Source organism: Entelurus aequoreus, linkage group LG04 (assembly GCF_033978785.1).
Source record: "Entelurus aequoreus isolate RoL-2023_Sb linkage group LG04, RoL_Eaeq_v1.1, whole genome shotgun sequence".
NCBI classification, from domain to species: domain Eukaryota; kingdom Metazoa; phylum Chordata; class Actinopteri; order Syngnathiformes; family Syngnathidae; genus Entelurus; species Entelurus aequoreus.
In genome coordinates this window covers 4642337-4664239 of record NC_084734.1, presented here as the reverse complement: position 1 = coordinate 4664239, position 21903 = coordinate 4642337, and the positions used below count along the sequence as shown (strand labels likewise).

At 36.3% G+C, this 21903-nt stretch overlaps 1 protein-coding gene across 1 annotated transcript; it reads left to right on the top strand.

Moving 5' to 3' along the window:
• The first annotated feature begins 303 nt into the window (after positions 1-303).
• LOC133647707 (small integral membrane protein 32-like) lies at positions 304-21534 on the top strand. Its single transcript, XM_062043390.1, has 2 exons — positions 304-755; positions 18976-21534. Exon 2 carries the CDS (start codon positions 18994-18996, stop codon positions 19336-19338), a length of 345 nt encoding a protein of 114 aa, XP_061899374.1. The 5' UTR covers positions 304-755; positions 18976-18993; the 3' UTR covers positions 19339-21534.
• Positions 21535-21903: the final 369 nt, after the last annotated feature.

Here is a 21903-nt window from a genome sequence, read left to right as displayed (position 1 = left end):
TTTGCACTTGTCAATGTTTACTTTTGCACATTAAATCAACCAAAAAATCCAGACTTTGGAGCAATGTTCACGGACTCTAGTATTTGGCTCTCTATTAGATGCGATGAAGGTACTTTTCCTTGTTGATGTCTCAAGAAGGGTAGAAATACAAGCACACACACACACACACACACACACACACACACACACACACACACACACACTGCCCTATCTCTCTTATGACACAGACATGCAGCAGAGCTTGCCGACCTGCTGCTGCGTCTTTCCGTGCGCCATTCCTCCCATTCCTGCCCTCCTTTCAGCCTGACGGCAGCGTTCATCCTCGTCCACGCCGCTGCGGTTCTTCCACGGACACCCGCGGGGGGAGGCAGCGGCTTCCTTGGAGAGAGGCGAGCTCCGGCGTGCATATTTCCTCCGCACGCTGCGCGCACAAGCGCACGCAGGCTTGTTTTTCATGCGCACTACGACGCACAAGAAGTGTGCACAAATCGGGATCGTGAGGACCAGTTTTTGAGTCCCTACAAAGCACACCTGGCGGTGGGATCAAAGTTGTTGCTGCAGCTGACCAACATCTGGATTGCGCGCCACATTGCGCTTTTTTTTCAACCCCGACCATCCACGTATGGACTGTGGGCGCATCGTGCAAGACAACGTCTGCGTGGAGTCCTCAGTGGGTGCTGGACTGGACCGGACCTTACTCTGACAGGAATGCAGAGCCGGGATTTGTCCTATCCACTATCAGCTGTGACACTCATGTAAGTCATCCTTAGTTTTGTCTTCAATTGCACACGCAAAATGTGTCTTATTGATCTAATTCTATCACTCAAAAGTAATATGGTGCACATTTTCTATATGAGTGACAATAAGTTGAAATACACCCATTTAATATGATTTATTATAAAGTAACCAGGCTTTTTGTGGCCCTAAACACGATTTTATTTGTGGCCCCTTGTCAGTCTTTAATATTAGCCGTGTAACAGACGACTGGCTATAGGGCCACTTGTCCCTCCACATGTCGCGCTTCCAACTATGTGGGTATTATTTCATGTCTAGAGGTCTTCCTCCAGCTCAAAACTGTATTATGAAGTCGTAAACCCTTTTTTTATGCTCTACATAACAGGTGTTAAACCCGAGGCCTGGGGGCCAAATCTGGCCCGCCACATCATTTCATGTGGCCCGCGAAATCTTGGAAATAATATGCGTCAATAAAGTACTATATGATTAAATTTTGACAGAAAAAATATGTACTGTATGCATTTTTAAATGTAATATTTTCTAACTATGCTACAACTACTATATTATCATTTATTCATAACATTTTAGGTAAAATAAAAATAAATCTTTAAATATCTGCTTGACTTGTGATGTCAAAGCAAGTTATCCAACAAATAGTTTCTTCAATTGCACACGCAAAATGTGTCTTATTGATCTAATTCTATCACTAAAAAGTAATATGGTGCACATTTTCTATGTGAGTGACAATAAGTTGAAATACACCCATTTAATATGATTTATTATAAAGTAACCAGGCTTTTTGTGGCCCTAAACAAGGTTTTATTTGTGGCCCCTTGTCAGTCTTTAATATTAGCCGTGTAACAGACGACTGGCTATAGGGCCACTTGTCCCTCCACATGTCGCGCTTCCAACTATGTGGGTATTATTTCATGTCTAGAGGTCTTCCTCCAGCTCAAAACTGTATTATAAAGTCGTAAACCCTTTTTTTATGCTCTAGCTAACAGGTGTTAAACTCGAGGCATGGGGGCCAAATCTGGCCCGCCACATAATTTTATTTGGCCCGCGAAATCTTGGAAATAATATGCGTCAATAAAGTACTATATGATTAAATTTTGACAGAAAAATATGTACTATATGCATTTTTAACTGTAATATTTTCTAACCAAGCTACAAATACTATATTACCATTTATTGCAAACATTTTTGGTAAAATAAATCTTTAAATATCTGCTTGACTTGTGATTTCAAAGCAAGTTATCCATCAAATAGTTTCTTCAATTGTGTCTTATTGATCTAATTCTATCACTAAAAAGTAATATGGTGCACATTTTCTATATGACTGACAATAAGTTGAAATACACCCATTTAATATGATTTATTATAAAGTAACCAGGCTTTTTGTGGCCCTAAACACGATTTTATTTGTGGCCCCTTGTCAGTCTTTAATATTAGCCGTGTAACAGACGACTGGCTATAGGGCCACTTGTCCCTCCACATGTCGCGCTTCCAACTATGTGGGTATTATTTCATGTCTAGAGGTCTTCCTCCAGCTCAAAACTGTATTATAAAGTCGTAAAAACTCTTTTTTATGCTCTAGCTAACAGGTGTTAAACTCGAGGCATGGGGGCCAAATCTGGCCCGCCACATAATTTTATTTGGCCCGCGAAATCTTGGAAAAAATATGGTTCAATAAAGTACTATATGATTAAATTTTGACAGAAAAATATGTACTATATGCATTTTTAACCGTAATATTTTCTAATTATGCTACAAATACTATATTACCATTTATTCCAAACATTTTTGGTCAAATAAATCTTTAAATATCTGCTTGACTTGTGATTTCAAAGCAAGTTATCCATCAAATAGTTTCTTCAATTGTGTCTTATTGATCTAATTCTATCACTAAAAAGTAACATGGTGCACATTTTCTATATGACTGACAATAAGTTGAAATACACCCATTTAATATGATTTATTATAAAGTAACCAGGCTTTTTGTGGCCCTAAACACGATTTTATTTGTGGCCCCTTGTCCCTCCACATGTCGCGCTTCCAACTATGTGGGTATTATTTCATGTCTAGAGGTCTTCCTCCAGCTCAAAACTGTATTATAAAGTCGTAAACCCTTTTTTTATGCTCTAGCTAACAGGTGTTAAACCTGAGGCATGGGGGCCAAATCTGGCCCGCCACATAATTTCATGTGGCCCGCGAAATCTTGGAAATAATATGCGTCAATAAAGTACTATATGATTACATTTTGACGGAAAAAATATGTACTGTATGCATTTTAAACTGTAATATTTTCTAACTGCTACAAATACTATATTACCATTTATTCCTAACATTTTTTGGTAAAATAAATCTTTAAATATCTACTTGACTTGTGATTTCAAAGCAAGTTATCCAACAAATAGTTTCTTCAAGAGCACACGCAATATGTGTCTTATTGATCTAATTCTATCACTAAAAAGTAATATGGTGCACATTTTCTATATGAGTGACAATAAGTTGAAATACACCCATTTAATATGATTTATTATAAAGTAACCAGGCTTTTTGTGGCCCTAAACACGATTTTATTTGTGGCCCCTTGTCAGTCTTTAATATTAGCCGTGTAACAGACGACTGGCTATAGGGCCACTTGTCCCTCCACATGTCGCGCTTCCAACTATGTGGGTATTATTTCATGTCTAGAGGTCTTCCTCCAGCTCAAAACTGTATTATAAAGTCATAAAAACTATTTTTTTTATGCTCTAGCTAACAGGTGTTAAACTCCAGGCCTGGAGGCCAAATCTGGCCCGCCACGTCATTTCATGTGGCCCGCGAAATCTTCGAAAAAATATGCGTCAATAAAGTACTATATGATTAAATTTTGACAGAAAAAATATGTACTGTATGCATTTTTAACTGTAATATTTTCTAACTATGCTACAAATACTATATTACCATTTATTCCTAACATTTTAGGTAAAATAAAAATACATCTTTAAATACCTGCTTGACTTGTGATTTCAAAGCAAGTTATCCATCAAATAGTTTCTTCAATTGCACACGCAAAATGTGTCTTATTGATCTAATTCTATCACTAAAAAGTAATATGGTGCACATTTTCTATATGAGTGACAATAAGTTGAAATACACCCATTTAATATGATTTATTATAAAGTAACCAGGCTTTTTGTGGCCCTAAACACAATTTTATTTGTGGCCCCTTGTCAGTCTTTAATATTAGCCGTGTAACAGACGACTGGCTATAGGGCCACTTGTCCCTCCACATGTCGCGCTTCCAACTATGTGGGTATTATTTCATGTCTAGAGGTCTTCCTCCAGCTCAAAACTGTATTATAAAGTCGTAAACCCTTTTTTTATGCTCTAGCTAACAGGTGTTAAACTCGAGGCCTGGGGGCCAAATCTGGCCCGCCATATCTTTTCATGTGGCCCGCGAAATCTTGGAAATAATATGCATCAATAAAGTACTATATGATTAAATTTTGACAGAAAAAATATGTACTGTATGCATTTTTAACTGTAATATTTTCTAACTATGCTACAAATACTATATTACCATTTATTCCAAAAATTTTTTGGTCAAATAAATCTTTAAATTGACTTGTGATTTCAAAGCAAGTTATCCATCAAATAGTTTCTTCAATTGCACACGCAAAATGTGTCTTATTGATCTAATTCTATCACTAAAAAGTAACATGGTGCACATTTTCTATATGAGTGACAATAAGTTGAAATACACCCATTTAATATGATTTATTATAAAGTAACCAGGCTTTTTGTGGCCCTAAACACGATTTTATTTGTGGCCCCTTGTCAGTCTTTAATATTAGCCGTGTAACAGACGACTGGCTATAGGGCCACTTGTCCCTCCACATGTCGCGCTTCCAACTATGTGGGTATTATTTCATGTCTAGAGGTCTTCCTCCAGCTCAAAACTGTATTATGAAGTCGTAAACCCTTTTTTTATGCTCTAGCTAACAGGTGTTAAACTCGAGGCCTGGGGGCCAAATCTGGCCCGCCACATCATTTTATTTGGCCCGCGAAATCTTGGAAATAATATGCGTCAATAAAGTACTATATGATTAAATTTTGACGGAAAAAATATGTACTGTATGCATTTTTAACTGTAATATTTTCTAACTATGCTACAAATACTATATTATCATTTATTCCAAACATTTTAGGTAAAATAAAAATAAATCTTTAAATATCTGCTTGACTTGTGATTTCAAAGCAAGTTATCCATCAAATAGTTTCTTTAATTGCACACGCAAAATGTGTCTTATTGATCTAATTCTATCACTAAAAAGTAACATGGTGCACATTTTCTATATGAGTGACAATAAGTTGAAATACACCCATTTAATATGATTTATTATAAAGTAACCAGGCTTTTTGTGGCCCTAAACACGATTTTATTTGTGGCCCCTTGTCAGTCTTTAATATTAGCCGTGTAACAGACGACTGGCTATAGGGCCACTTGTCCCTCCACATGTCGCGCTTCCAACTATGTGGGTATTATTTCATGTCTAGAGGTCTTCCTCCAGCTCAAAACTGTATTATAAAGTCGGAAACCCTTTTTTTATGCTCTAGCTAACAGGTGTTAAACTCGAGGCCTGGGGGCCAAATCTGGCCCGCCACATCCTTTTATGTGGCCCGCGAAATCTTGGAAATAATATGCGTCAATAAAGTACTATATGATTAAATTTTGTCTGAAAAAATATGTACTGTATGCATTTTTAACTGTAATATTTTCTAATTATGCTACAAATACTATATTAGCATTTATTCCAAACATTTTTGGTAAAATAAATCTTTAAATATCTGCTTGACTTGTGATTTCAAAGCAAGTTATCCATCAAATAGTTTCTTCAATTGTGTCTTATTGATCTAATTCTATCACTAAAAAGTAATATGGTGCACATTTTCTATATGAGTGACAATAAGTTGAAATACACCCATTTAATATGATTTATTATAAAGAAGCCAGGCTTTTGTGGCCCTAAACACGATTTTATTTGTGGCCCCTTGTCAGTCTTTAATATTAGCCGTGTAACAGACGACTGGCTATAGGGCCACTTGTCCCTCCACATGTCGCGCTTCCAACTATGTGGGTATTATTTCATGTCTACAGGTCTTCCTCCAGCTCAAAACTGTATTATAAAGTCATAAACCTTTTTTTTATGCTCTAGCTAACAGGTGTTAAACTCGAGGCCTGGGGGCCAAATCTGGCCCGCCACTCCTTTTATTTGGCCCGCGAAATCTTGGAAATAATATGCGTCAATAAAGTACTATATGATTAAATTTTGACAGAAAAAATATGTACTGTATGCATTTTTAACTTTAATATTTTCTAACTATGCTACAAATACTATATTACCATTTATTCCTAACATTTTTTGGTAAAATAAATCTTTAAATATCTGCTTGACTTGTGATTTCAAAGCAAGTTATCCATCAAATAGTTTCTTCAATTGCACACGAAAAATGTGTCTTATTGATCTAATTCTATCACTAAAAAGTAATATGGTGCACATCTTCTATATGAGTGACAATAAGTTGAAATACACCCATTTAATATGATTTATTATAAAGAAGCCAGGCTTTTTGTGGCCCTAAACACGATTTTATTTGTGGCCCCTTGTCAGTCTTTAATATTAGCCGTGTAACAGACGACTGGCTATAGGGCCACTTGTCCCTCCACATGTCGCGCTTCCAACTATGTGGGTATTATTTCATGTCTAGAGGTCTTCCTCCAGCTCAAAACTGTATTATAAAGTCATAAACCTTTTTTTTATGCTCTAGCTAACAGGTGTTAAACTCGAGGCCTGGGGGCCAAATCTGGCCCGCCACTCCTTTTATTTGGCCCGCGAAATCTTGGAAATAATATGCGTCAATAAAGTACTATTTGATTACATTTTGACGGAAAAAATATGTACTGTATGCATTTTTAACTGTAATATTTTCTAACTATGCTACAAATACTATACTACCATTTATTCCTAACATTTTTTGGTCAAATAAAAATAAATCTTTAAATACCTGCTTGACTTGTGATTTCAAAGCAAGTTATCCATCAAATAGTTTCTTTAATTGTGTCTTATTGATCTAATCCTATCACTAAAAAGTAACATGGTGCACATTTTCTATATGACTGACAATAAGTTGAAATACACCCATTTAATATGATTTATTATAAAGTAACCAGGCTTTTTGTGGCCCTAAACACGATTTTATTTGTGGCCCCTTGTCCCTCCACATGTCGCGCTTCCAACTATGTGGGTATTATTTCATGTCTAGAGGTCTTCCTCCAGCTCAAAACTGTATTATAAAGTCGTAAACCCTTTTTTTATGCTCTAGCTAACAGGTGTTAAACCTGAGGCATGGGGGCCAAATCTGGCCCGCCACATAATTTCATGTGGCCCGCGAAATCTTGGAAATAATATGCGTCAATAAAGTACTATATGATTACATTTTGACGGAAAAAATATGTACTGTATGCATTTTAAACTGTAATATTTTCTAACTGCTACAAATACTATATTACCATTTATTCCTAACATTTTTTGGTAAAATAAATCTTTAAATATCTACTTGACTTGTGATTTCAAAGCAAGTTATCCAACAAATAGTTTCTTCAAGAGCACACGCAATATGTGTCTTATTGATCTAATTCTATCACTAAAAAGTAATATGGTGCACATTTTCTATATGAGTGACAATAAGTTGAAATACACCCATTTAATATGATTTATTATAAAGTAACCAGGCTTTTTGTGGCCCTAAACACGATTTTATTTGTGGCCCCTTGTCAGTCTTTAATATTAGCCGTGTAACAGACGACTGGCTATAGGGCCACTTGTCCCTCCACATGTCGCGCTTCCAACTATGTGGGTATTATTTCATGTCTAGAGGTCTTCCTCCAGCTCAAAACTGTATTATAAAGTCATAAAAACTATTTTTTTTATGCTCTAGCTAACAGGTGTTAAACTCCAGGCCTGGAGGCCAAATCTGGCCCGCCACGTCAATTCATGTGGCCCGCGAAATCTTCGAAAAAATATGCGTCAATAAAGTACTATATGATTAAATTTTGACAGAAAAAATATGTACTGTATGCATTTTTAACTGTAATATTTTCTAACTATGCTACAAATACTATATTACCATTTATTCCTAACATTTTAGGTAAAATAAAAATACATCTTTAAATACCTGCTTGACTTGTGATTTCAAAGCAAGTTATCCATCAAATAGTTTCTTCAATTGCACACGCAAAATGTGTCTTATTGATCTAATTCTATCACTAAAAAGTAATATGGTGCACATTTTCTATATGAGTGACAATAAGTTGAAATACACCCATTTAATATGATTTATTATAAAGTAACCAGGCTTTTTGTGGCCCTAAACACAATTTTATTTGTGGCCCCTTGTCAGTCTTTAATATTAGCCGTGTAACAGACGACTGGCTATAGGGCCACTTGTCCCTCCACATGTCGCGCTTCCAACTATGTGGGTATTATTTCATGTCTAGAGGTCTTCCTCCAGCTCAAAACTGTATTATAAAGTCGTAAACCCTTTTTTTATGCTCTAGCTAACAGGTGTTAAACTCGAGGCCTGGGGGCCAAATCTGGCCCGCCATATCTTTTCATGTGGCCCGCGAAATCTTGGAAATAATATGCATCAATAAAGTACTATATGATTAAATTTTGACAGAAAAAATATGTACTGTATGCATTTTTAACTGTAATATTTTCTAACTATGCTACAAATACTATATTACCATTTATTCCAAAAATTTTTTGGTCAAATAAATCTTTAAATTGACTTGTGATTTCAAAGCAAGTTATCCATCAAATAGTTTCTTCAATTGCACACGCAAAATGTGTCTTATTGATCTAATTCTATCACTAAAAAGTAACATGGTGCACATTTTCTATATGAGTGACAATAAGTTGAAATACACCCATTTAATATGATTTATTATAAAGTAACCAGGCTTTTTGTGGCCCTAAACACGATTTTATTTGTGGCCCCTTGTCAGTCTTTAATATTAGCCGTGTAACAGACGACTGGCTATAGGGCCACTTGTCCCTCCACATGTCGCGCTTCCAACTATGTGGGTATTATTTCATGTCTAGAGGTCTTCCTCCAGCTCAAAACTGTATTATGAAGTCGTAAACCCTTTTTTTATGCTCTAGCTAACAGGTGTTAAACTCGAGGCCTGGGGGCCAAATCTGGCCCGCCACATCATTTTATTTGGCCCGCGAAATCTTGGAAATAATATGCGTCAATAAAGTACTATATGATTAAATTTTGACGGAAAAAATATGTACTGTATGCATTTTTAACTGTAATATTTTCTAACTATGCTACAAATACTATATTATCATTTATTCCAAACATTTTAGGTAAAATAAAAATAAATCTTTAAATATCTGCTTGACTTGTGATTTCAAAGCAAGTTATCCATCAAATAGTTTCTTTAATTGCACACGCAAAATGTGTCTTATTGATCTAATTCTATCACTAAAAAGTAACATGGTGCACATTTTCTATATGAGTGACAATAAGTTGAAATACACCCATTTAATATGATTTATTATAAAGTAACCAGGCTTTTTGTGGCCCTAAACACGATTTTATTTGTGGCCCCTTGTCAGTCTTTAATATTAGCCGTGTAACAGACGACTGGCTATAGGGCCACTTGTCCCTCCACATGTCGCGCTTCCAACTATGTGGGTATTATTTCATGTCTAGAGGTCTTCCTCCAGCTCAAAACTGTATTATAAAGTCGGAAACCCTTTTTTTATGCTCTAGCTAACAGGTGTTAAACTCGAGGCCTGGGGGCCAAATCTGGCCCGCCACATCCTTTTATGTGGCCCGCGAAATCTTGGAAATAATATGCGTCAATAAAGTACTATATGATTAAATTTTGTCTGAAAAAATATGTACTGTATGCATTTTTAACTGTAATATTTTCTAATTATGCTACAAATACTATATTAGCATTTATTCCAAACATTTTTGGTAAAATAAATCTTTAAATATCTGCTTGACTTGTGATTTCAAAGCAAGTTATCCATCAAATAGTTTCTTCAATTGTGTCTTATTGATCTAATTCTATCACTAAAAAGTAATATGGTGCACATTTTCTATATGAGTGACAATAAGTTGAAATACACCCATTTAATATGATTTATTATAAAGAAGCCAGGCTTTTGTGGCCCTAAACACGATTTTATTTGTGGCCCCTTGTCAGTCTTTAATATTAGCCGTGTAACAGACGACTGGCTATAGGGCCACTTGTCCCTCCACATGTCGCGCTTCCAACTATGTGGGTATTATTTCATGTCTACAGGTCTTCCTCCAGCTCAAAACTGTATTATAAAGTCATAAACCTTTTTTTTATGCTCTAGCTAACAGGTGTTAAACTCGAGGCCTGGGGGCCAAATCTGGCCCGCCACTCCTTTTATTTGGCCCGCGAAATCTTGGAAATAATATGCGTCAATAAAGTACTATATGATTAAATTTTGACAGAAAAAATATGTACTGTATGCATTTTTAACTTTAATATTTTCTAACTATGCTACAAATACTATATTACCATTTATTCCTAACATTTTTTGGTAAAATAAATCTTTAAATATCTGCTTGACTTGTGATTTCAAAGCAAGTTATCCATCAAATAGTTTCTTCAATTGCACACGAAAAATGTGTCTTATTGATCTAATTCTATCACTAAAAAGTAATATGGTGCACATCTTCTATATGAGTGACAATAAGTTGAAATACACCCATTTAATATGATTTATTATAAAGAAGCCAGGCTTTTTGTGGCCCTAAACACGATTTTATTTGTGGCCCCTTGTCAGTCTTTAATATTAGCCGTGTAACAGACGACTGGCTATAGGGCCACTTGTCCCTCCACATGTCGCGCTTCCAACTATGTGGGTATTATTTCATGTCTAGAGGTCTTCCTCCAGCTCAAAACTGTATTATAAAGTCATAAACCTTTTTTTTATGCTCTAGCTAACAGGTGTTAAACTCGAGGCCTGGGGGCCAAATCTGGCCCGCCACTCCTTTTATTTGGCCCGCGAAATCTTGGAAATAATATGCGTCAATAAAGTACTATTTGATTACATTTTGACGGAAAAAATATGTACTGTATGCATTTTTAACTGTAATATTTTCTAACTATGCTACAAATACTATATTACCATTTATTCCTAACATTTTTTGGTCAAATAAAAATAAATCTTTAAATACCTGCTTGACTTGTGATTTCAAAGCAAGTTATCCATCAAATAGTTTCTTTAATTGTGTCTTATTGATCTAATCCTATCACTAAAAAGTAACATGGTGCACATTTTCTATATGACTGACAATAAGTTGAAATACACCCATTTAATATGATTTATTATAAAGTAACCCGGCTTTTTGTGGCCCTAAACAAGGTTTTATTTGTGGCCCCTTGTCAGTCTTTAATATTAGCCGTGTAACAGACGACTGGCTATAGGGCCACTTGTCCCTCCACATGTCGCGCTTCCAACTATGTGGGTATTATTTCATGTCTAGAGGTCTTCCTCCAGCTCAAAACTGTATTATAAAGTCATAAAAACTCTTTTTTTATGCTCTAGCTAACAGGTGTTAAACTCGAGGCATGGGGGCCAGATTTGGCCCGCCACATCATTTTATTTGGCCCGCGAAATTTTGGAAATAATATGCGTCAATAAAGTACTATATGATTAAATTTTGACGGAAAAAATATGTACTGTATGCATTTTTAACTGTAATATTTTCTAACTATGCTACAAATACTATATTACCATTTATTCCAAACATTTTTTGGTCGAATAAATCTTTAAATATCTGCTTGACTTGTGATTTCAAAGCAAGTTATCCATCAAATAGTTTCTTTAATTGTGTCTTATTGATCTAATTCTATCACTAAAAAGTAACATGGTGCACATTTTCTATATGAGTGACAATAAGTTGAAATACACCCATTTAATATGATTTATTATAAAGAAGCCAGGCTTTTTGTGGCCCTAAACACGATTTTATTTGTGGCCCCTTGTCAGTCTTTAATATTACCCGTGTAACAGACGACTGGCTATAGGGCCACTTGTCCCTCCACATGTCGCGCTTCCAACTATGTGGGTATTATTTCATGTCTACAGGTCTTCCTCCAGCTCAAAACTGTATTATAAAGTCGTAAACCCTTTTTTTATGCTCTAGCTAACAGGTGTTAAACTCAAGATCTGGCCCGCATCATAATTTTACGTGGCCCGCGAAATCTTGGAAATAATATGCCTCAATAAAGTACTATATGTTTTTATTTGGACAGAAAAAAAAATGACTGTATGAAATTGCGTGCATTTTACTTGGTGAAAAATGTCTGGATGCAGATATAATGGTAGCCTACGTTTTCGTGTTCATCACCATTGTTTAAACAGGAATAGCAACCGGTAGCTTTTTTTTAACAAAGCACCTCGTTTTGACAGAACACCGGAACCAATTAACAGGGATAAGCGAGGGTTTAATATGCTACACTTGGCCACCATTTGGCTATGTGAGTGTGTGCGTAAAAGACACAATCAACAAAAGGGTACTTTTATGTTAGACATTATGAGATGATGTATGTGGAGGGGGGGCGTGGCCTGCGGACCTGCAGCGAAGCCGTTCCAGGCACACCCCACTTCGCTGCAGATCCGCAGGCCACGCCCCCCTCCACAATGTATTATTCATGTTTTATTAGTAATATAAAGGTTTGTATGTACTATAAACAATCACATATGAAAGAACAAAAAGACTACATTGACAACTACAATTCAGTTCAATGATCCAATACGTTCAAAAGTCATGTGTTTGTCTTCCAGATAATGTCCAAAGTTATGAAAAAAAATTAAATATGTTGATCGGTCCAATGGAAAAGAAAACATGTTAATATCTTTCATTCAAAACTGCTATGCCGCTTGGGTATTAATTGAAAAAGTCAACAAAACACAGTAAATGAGCAAAAACAATGAGAAATCTCATGTGTTTTTAGACATATGTTTAGGGCTATATTATAAATTTAAATCAGGGGTCACCAACGCGGTGCCCGCGGGCACCAGGTCGCCCGTAAGGACCAGATGAGTAGCCCGCTGGCCTGTTCTAAAAATAGCTCAAATAGCAGCACTTACCAGTGAGCTGCCTCGATTTTTTAAATTGTATTTATTTACTAGCAAGCTGGTCTCGCTGTGCTCGACATTTTTAATTCTAAGAGAGACAAAACTCAAATAGAATTTGAAAATCCAAGAAAATATTTTAAAGACTTGGTCTTTACTTGTTTAAATAAATTCATAATTTTTTTTACTTTGCTTCTTATAACTTTCAGAAAGACAATTTTAGAGACAAAATACAACCTTAAAAATGATTTTAGGATTTTTAAACACATATACCTTTTTACCTTTTAAATTCCTTCCTCTTCGTTCCTGACAATTTAAATCAATGTTCAAGTATATTTATTTTTTTTATTGTAAAGAATAATAAATACATTTTAATTGAATCCTTCATTTTAGCTTCTGTTTTTTCGACGAAGAATATTTGTGAAATATTTCTTCAAACTTATTATGATTAAAATTCAAAAAAAATATTCTGGCAAATCTTGAAAATCTGTAGAATCAAATTTAAATCTTATTTCAAAGTCTTTTGAATTTCTTTTAAAATTTTTGTTCTGGAAAATCTAGAAGAAATAACGATTTGTCTTTGTTAGAAATATAGCTTGGTCCAATTTGTTATATATTCTAACAAAGTGCAGATTGGATTTTAACCTATTTAAAACATGTCATCCAAATTCAAAAATTAATCTTAATCAGGAAAAATTACTAATGATGTTCCATAAATTATTTTTTAAATTTTTTCAAAAAGATTCGAATTAGCTAGTTTTTCTCTTCTTTTTTTCGGTTGAATTTTGAATTTTAATGAGTTGAAATTGAAGCTAAACTATGTTTCAAAATTTAACTGTCATTTTGTTTGTGTTTTCTCCTCTTTTAAACCGTTCAATTAAGTGTAAATATCATTAATTATTAATATTAACAGAGAGTTAAAGGTAAATTGAGCAAATTGGCTATTTCTGGCAATTTATTTAAGTGTGTATCAAACTGGTAGCCCTTCGCATTAATCACTACCCAAGAAGTAGCTCTTGGTTTCAAAAAGGTTGGTGACCCCTGATTTAAATAGTACGGTGGTTTTATGATTATAGCCATAAATCTCTCACAATGGCGGCGTTCGAAATGATGCTAAATAAGAAAATATCTTAGACTTCGACAAACTTTAATGATCCACAAGGGAAATTGTTCCACACAGTAGCTCAGTTACAATGATGGAAAGTGTAAGGATGGAAAGGACAATGCAGTTATAAATAGACTAAATATAGCGATATAAAATATAACATACCGTATTTTTCGGACTATAAGTCGCACCGGAGTATAAGTCGCACCTGCCAACAATGCATAATAAAGAAGGAAAAAAACATATATAAGTCGCTTTTTTTGGAGAAATTTATTTGATAAAATCCAACACCAAGAATAGACATTTGAAAGGCAATTTAAAATGTCTAAAGAATAGTGAACAACAGGCTGAATAAGTGTACGTTATATGAGGCATAAATAACCAACTGGTATGTTAACGTAACATATTATGGTAAGAGTCATTCAAATAACTATAACATATAGAACATGCTATACGTTTACCAAACAATCTGTCACTCCTAATCGCTAAATCCCATGAAATCTTATACGTCTAGTCTCTTACGTCAATGACATCAATAATATTATAATGTGTTAATCATTTCACACATAAGTCGCTCCTGAGTATAAGTTGCACCCCCAGCCAAACTATGAAAAAAACGGCGACTTATAGTCTGAAAAATACGGTATTTGTAATAATTACATAATATATGTACAGTATATTATATATACTGATATATTATATTATGTCTATAACATATATACAATATATAACAATTACCATGTACAATATTACAGTATAAGTGACAGCTGCAGCATAAAATAGAGAGTAGATCCAGCAGAAAATAGAGATTAAAAACAAAGAAGTAGCTGACATAGAAGCCCATGTCTATGAAAGGACATGGCCTCGATGCTGCTTCGCCAAACCAAAACTGTTAAAAAGGGACATGATGACTCACTGCTGAATAGAGGTGTAGCAGAAATCAAGTGTACTTTATCCACGAGGTCATTCAGTCCATGAAAATAGAACCAGCAAAGACCTGTATAGCACAACGTTGATGATCAGATGTCAAAGTGACCGGTCACCATAATCATTGACCTCCTTTAGTCGTTGTGTTGTGGCCCTAATGCTAGGTTCACACCAACGACGCTTTGACGGCACTTTAAAGCGGCGTTAAAGCGTAACAAAGACTGATTAAAGCGTGAGGGTCCTAATGGATCATGGGAGCGGGACATGCGGCAAGTTCGCCAAAAAATTTTAAACGGTTTAAAAAAATTCTGCGCTTTGTCAAAAAAGGAATAAAGCGCCGAGAGCGTATGAAAGCGTGACAAAGCTCAGTAAAACTTGACTAAAAGCGTAGGAAAGCTTAACAGATCTTGGTTCAAAGCGCGGACCCCTACAAATAGGAAGTGACTGTGATATTGACTAGTGACATTGAAACTTTTATGTAAAACCAACACAGGATTACAAATCCATTCTCTTTTGCATCATTGCCTTTTTTATACGATGATCATTGTTTCTGTACTTCTGATGTTTGATGTTGCACTTTGACATTACTGTCTATCATTGTTCTGTATGAAAATGTTAATAATAAAGAGAATATGTTACGTTTTATAAAATAAATGCCTTTTATTATTTTCAACTAGCATAAGAAATGAAAGACAGATATTTATTAAGATGACAAAAATAAAAGAAATGAAGATATAAAACATAATATAACGAAAAAAAAGAGAAATTGAAAAAATAAATGAATTTAAACAATGTGTGGGTAATTGCCTTTTATTAATTTCAACTAGCATAAGAAATGAAAGATAGATATTTATTAAGATGACAAAAATAAAAGAAATTAAGATCTAAAACATAATATTATGAAAAAAAAGAGAAATTTAAAAAATAAATGAATATAAAAAATGTGTGGATAATTGCCTTTTATTATTTTCAACTAGCATAAGAAATGAAAGATAGATATTTATTAAGATGACAAAAATAAAAGAAATGAAGATATAAAACATAATATAACGAAAAAAAAGAGAAATTTAAAAAATAAATGAATTTAAACAATGTGTGGGTAATTGCCTTTTATTAATTTCAACTAGCATAAGAGATGAAAGATAGATATTTATTAAGATGACAAAAATAAAAGAAATTAAGATCTAAAACATAATATAACGAAAAAAAAGAGAAATTGAAAAAATAAATGAATATAAAAAATGGGTGGATAATTGCCTTTTATTATTTTCAACTGGCATAAGAAATGAAAGATAGATATTTATTAAGATGACAAAAATAAAAGAAATTAAGATCTAAAACATAATATAACGGAAAAAAAGAGAAATTGAAAAAATAAATAAATATAAAAAATGGGTGGATAATTGCCTTTTATTATTTTCAACTAGCATAAGAAATGAAAGATAGATATTTATTAAGATGACAAAAATAAAAGAAATGAAGATATAAAACATAATATAATGGAAAAAAAGAGAAATTGAAAAAATAAATGAATATAAAAAATGAGTGGATAATTGCCTTTTATTATTTTCAACTAGCATAAGAAATGAAAGACAGATATTTATTAAGATGACAAAAATAAAAGAAATGAAGATATAAAACATAATATAATGGAAAAAAAGACAAATTGAAAAAATAAATGAATATAAAAAATGGGTGGATAATTGCCTTTTATTATTTTCAACTAGCATAAGAAATGAAAGATAGATATTTATTAAGATGACAAAAATAAAAGAAATGAAGATATAAAACATAATATAACGAGAAAAAAAAAGAGAAATTGAAAAAATAAATGAATATAAAAACTGTGTGGAAAACAGTATACTGAGTTTTTCACATTTTTTTCTTATTTTTGTTGTAACAATGCACAACAGAGCTTGATAATCGTGTCAGAGCTTGATTTAAAGCGTCAGGATCGCATCAAAGCATAATAAAGTTCAATAAAGCGTAATAAAACGTATCAAAGCGTGATTTGAAGCGTATCAAAGCGGGATCAAAGCGTGAGGAACGGTAACAAAGCGGCAACTAATTCGTATCAGAGCGTATCAAAGCATAACATTACTTCAGAGATCGGGATGTTCGTGGAAAAATTGACAAAAATGACGGCGCATTGCTCGCCGCTTTAAAGCGCGGCAAGCGCCGTTGGTGTGAACCAGGCATAAACAACCACATAGAGCAGTCCTGGGCAAATTAAGGCCCGGGGGCCACATGCGGCCCGTCAAGGTTTTCAACCCGGCCCGCCGGACGTTCTACATAATGTTTTCAGACTTTTAACATCAAAACTGTCGCCGCCATTATTATTTGTGCAGTGCTGTTTTTAAATGACTGCAAGTCTTGAATTATAGAAAGTACAAACCCTGTTTCCATATGAGTTGGGAAATTGTGTTAGATGTAAATATAAACGGAATACAATGATTTGCAAATCATTTTCAAGCCATATTCAGTTGAATATGCTACAAAGACAACATATTTCATGTTCAAACTCATAAACATTTTTTTTTTTGCAAATAATAATTAACTTTAAAAATTGATGCCAGCAACACATGACAAAAAAGTTGGGAAAGGTGGCAAAAAAGACTGATAAAGTTGAGGAATGCTCATCAAACACTTTTTTGGAACATCCCACAGGTGAACAGGCTAATTGGGAACAGGTGGGTGCCATGATTGGGTATAAAAGTAGATTCCATGAAATGCTCAGTCATTCACAAACAAGGATGGGGCGAGGGTCACCACTTTGTCAACAAATGCCTGAGCAAATTGTTGAACAGTTTAAGAACAACCTTTCTCAAGCAGCTATTGCAAGGAATTTAGGGATTTCACCATCTACGCTCCGTAATATCATCAAAGGGTTCAGAGAATGTGGAGAAATCACTGCACGTAAGCAGCTAAGCCCGTGACCTTCCATCCCTCAGGCTTTACTGCATCAACAAGCCACATCAGCGTGTAAAGGATATCACCACAAGGGCTCAGGAACACTTCAGAAACCCACTATCAGTAACTACAGTTGGACGCTACATTTATAAGTGCAAGTTAAAATTCTCCTATGCAAGGCGAAAACCGTTTATCAACAACACCCAGAAACGGCGTTGGCTTCGCTGGGCCTGAACTCATCTAAGATGGACTGATACAAAGTGGAAAAGTGTTCTGTGGTCTGACGAGTCCACATTTCAAATTGTTTTTGGAAACTGTGGACGTCGTGTCCTCCGGACCAAAGAGGAAAAGAACCATCCGGATTGTTCTAGGCGCAAAGTGTAAAAGGCAGCATGTGTGATGGTATGGGGGTGTATTAGTGCCCAAGACATGGGTAACTTACACATCTGTGAAGGCACCATTAATGCTGAAAGGTACATACAGGTTTTGGAGCAACATATGTTGCCATCCAAGCAACGTTACCAAGGACACCCCTGCTTATTTCAGCAAGACAATGCCAAGCCACGTGTTACATCAACGTGGCTTCATAGTAAAAGAGTGCGGGTACTAGACTGGCCTGCCTGTAGTCCAGACCTGTCTCCCATTGAAAATGTGTGGCACCTAAAATACCACAACGGAGACCCCCGGACTGTTGAACAACTTAAGCTGTACATCAAGCAAGAATGGGAAAGAATTCCACTTCAAAAATGTGTCTCCTCACTTCCCAAACCTTTATTGAGTGTTGTTAAAAGGAAAGGCCATGTAACACAGTGGTGAACATGCCCTTTCCCAACTACTTTGGCACGTGTTGCAGCCATGAAATTCTAAGTTAATGATTATTTGCAAAAAAAAAATAAAGTTTATGAGTTTGAACATCAAATATGTTGTCTTTGTAGCATATTCAACTGAATATGGCTTGAAAAGGATTTGCAAATATTCCGTTTATATTTACATCTAACACAATTTCCCAACTCATGTGGAAACGGGGTTTGTAAAAGTTCCTATATATACATGAATGAGTTGTACAATTAATACGTGCTGGATCACTGACAGTCAAACATGTTTTCCCTGCAGTCTGTCCAGTCATAGGTCATGCTGAGACAAGTCCTCCTCAACTACACCCGCACCCCTCACCTGGACCTGGTGCTTATGGCCGCGTCCTCCACCAGCGCCCCCGCCTCCGTCAACGTGTCCCACGGCAGCTTGGTGAGTGTGGCCGCGCTGCTCAGACCCACCTCGGGCCGGGGCGGCGGCGGCGGGCTCCGAGATGGCGAGCTGCACAAACCGGACCTCCTGACCTACATCGTCATGTGCCTGCTGCTCTTCCTGCTGGTGCTGCTCATCGTCTTCTTCATCAACTGCCAGCTGAGGAACTCTTTCTTCGCCTCCATGCCCTACGACAGGTCTCTGAGAGAAGCCCGGACCTCCTACAAGTAGGATCGGGTTCCCGGCTTCCTGCTCAAGGGATGCGCGTGAAAATGGTTGCCTTTCTCGTTTCTGTCGGACATGGTCTTGATGGTCTGGATGGGAATCCCAAACATGAGCCCACACATGCTGGTCAGGATTAAAGCAAGCAATGATCAATAATGAGTATGGGCCTACTGCAGCTTACAGGACCACAGGCCACTGGGGACTTGTATTTTCTTTTATTTGGAACACACCTTACTTTCATTTTTTTTTTAGACACATAAACCTTGTTGGTGTTTTATGCTGCATTCAAGATTTCCTGGGAAGTTGGAAGAAACTTACAAAAAAAGATTGATACGCTAGTTTTTGTTTATGAACAGAAGGAAAGCCTTGGGCAGGTTTTAACTGATTCACTTACAGTAGGAAGGGGTTTCATCTGGCCCCATTTGTCACGGTTCACCTGACACATGAAACGTGACGAATTGGGGAGTGCACCATTCACTTAAGCCGCCAGACGTCAGTAGAGCGTTGAATATCTTAACATGTATTTTGTGGCAATTCCAACTTTGACCACAACCTCGCATTACGACGCTGTATCGATCCGTTGTGGTGAAGAAGGAGCTGAGCCGGAAGGCAAAGCTCTCAATTTACCGGTCGATCTACGTTCCCATCCTCACCTATGGTCATGAGCTTTGGGTTATGACCGAAAGGACAAGATCACGGATACATATGAGCTTCCTCCGCCGGGTGGCGGGTCTCTCCCTTAGAGATAGGGTGAGAAGCTCTGTCATCCGGGAGGAGCTCACCTCATCTGGCTCCTCCACATGGAGCCAGATGAGGTGGTTCGGGCATCTGGTCAGGATGCAACCCGGACGCTTCCCTAGGGAGGTGTTTTTGGGCAAGTCCGACCAGTAGGAGGCCACGGGGAAGACCCAGGACACGTTGGGAAGACTATGTCTCCCGGCTGGCCTGGGAACGCCTCGGGACCGCGACCCGACCTTGGATAAGCGGCAGAAGATGGATGGATGGATGGATGGACCGCAACCTCAGTTGCTATGTAGAGGGGCGCTTTACATTATTTTCAGAAGACTACATTGCAAAATGATTATTCTCACACAAGATCCTCCCGGGAATGGGTCCATTTGAATCCCTTCAAAAAAGTAAGGAGAATTTTTTTATCCTTTCTATTTCCAACTTTTTGTTTTGTTATTCCCAAATCTCGGAAACTTTGAGTTTTTTCACAAGATCTTTTAAAACCTCTTAAGGCCCAAGCTGTTTGTTTACATGTTTTTTTTTTTATTTCTCTTTGCTATTTGGGCTTATTGGACCCTAATTAGAATAAAAACTAAGAATCATCTTTTGATATGATGTACTTAGTCCATAAGTACACAAACGTGTACTTCATGTTTAGTCACATGCTAATTCTTATTTTTACACCTTTTATTCCCAAATTCCATTGTATGTTACACTCTTCCGACACCACCAGATGGCAGTATAAGTGTCCACATAAGCGGCCATAATACCCCAATTCAGTAGTGTACACAATTTTGTAAATAAGAGCTAAAAGGTGCTGTCCACGCATGTGGCCACTAAGCCTTTAGAGGTTTTAAACACCACATACTACAACTTTAGGAAGTTCTCTGCTGAATGCGATTGGTCACTTTTTCTTGAAAACGTCAGCCAGCAATTGCGTTTTATGGTCGTTTACACTGCACATCAAATCTGGTTTTTGTTTGCCCTCAAGTGACACAGATCAGACATTTTTTGCCAGTCCAAACGATCCAATGTGCTTCAAAATCGCATCAAATTCAGGCCCACATAAGGAGGTAGTCCAAATCCGATTGGAATCAGATTTTTTCAAACGTGACTTCAGTCCAAACGCAATGCGACTTGAAAACGACTACATTTCCCAGTAGCTTGGCGGTAGCTTCACTATACTTTGAGTTAGTGGCGATTCCTGTAGCTTAGCTATTTTTAAGACTCATGCAGCGAGGTCGCTTACATCAAAGCTACAAAGAGAGAAAATGGACTGCAAGTCCAGGCCAAAAAATCCGGAGAAAACCCTATGACATGAAAGAATGACAACATCCATACATACGGAGAACATTCATTGATTGATTGATTGAGACTTTTATTAGTAGGTTGCACAGTGAAGTACATATTCCGTACAATTGACCACTAAATGGTAACACCCGAATAAGTTTTTCAACTTGTTTAAGTCGGGGTCCACTTGATTGATTCATGATACAGATATATACTATCAGATATACTATCATCATAATACAGTCATCACACAAGATAATTACATTGAATTATTTACATTATTTACAATCAGGGGTGTGGGGGGGGGGGGATATGGACAGCAAGTAGTGGACATAGAGAGAGAGAGAGAGAGAGAGAGAGAGAGAGAGAGAGAGAGAGAGAGAGAGAGAGAGAGAGAGAGAGAGAGAGAGATAGATAGATCAGAAGGCATAAGAAAAAGTATCTGCATTTGATTGTTTACATTTGATTATTAGCAATCCGGGGAGGGTGTTAGTTTAGGGTTGTAGCTGCCTGGAGGTGAACTTTTATTGCGATTTTGAAGGAGGATAGAGA

Coding starts and splice junctions, on each gene's coding strand:
- LOC133647707 (XM_062043390.1), top strand. CDS start 18,994: ATGCTGAGACAAGTCCTCCTCAACTACACCCGCACCCCTCACCTGGAC.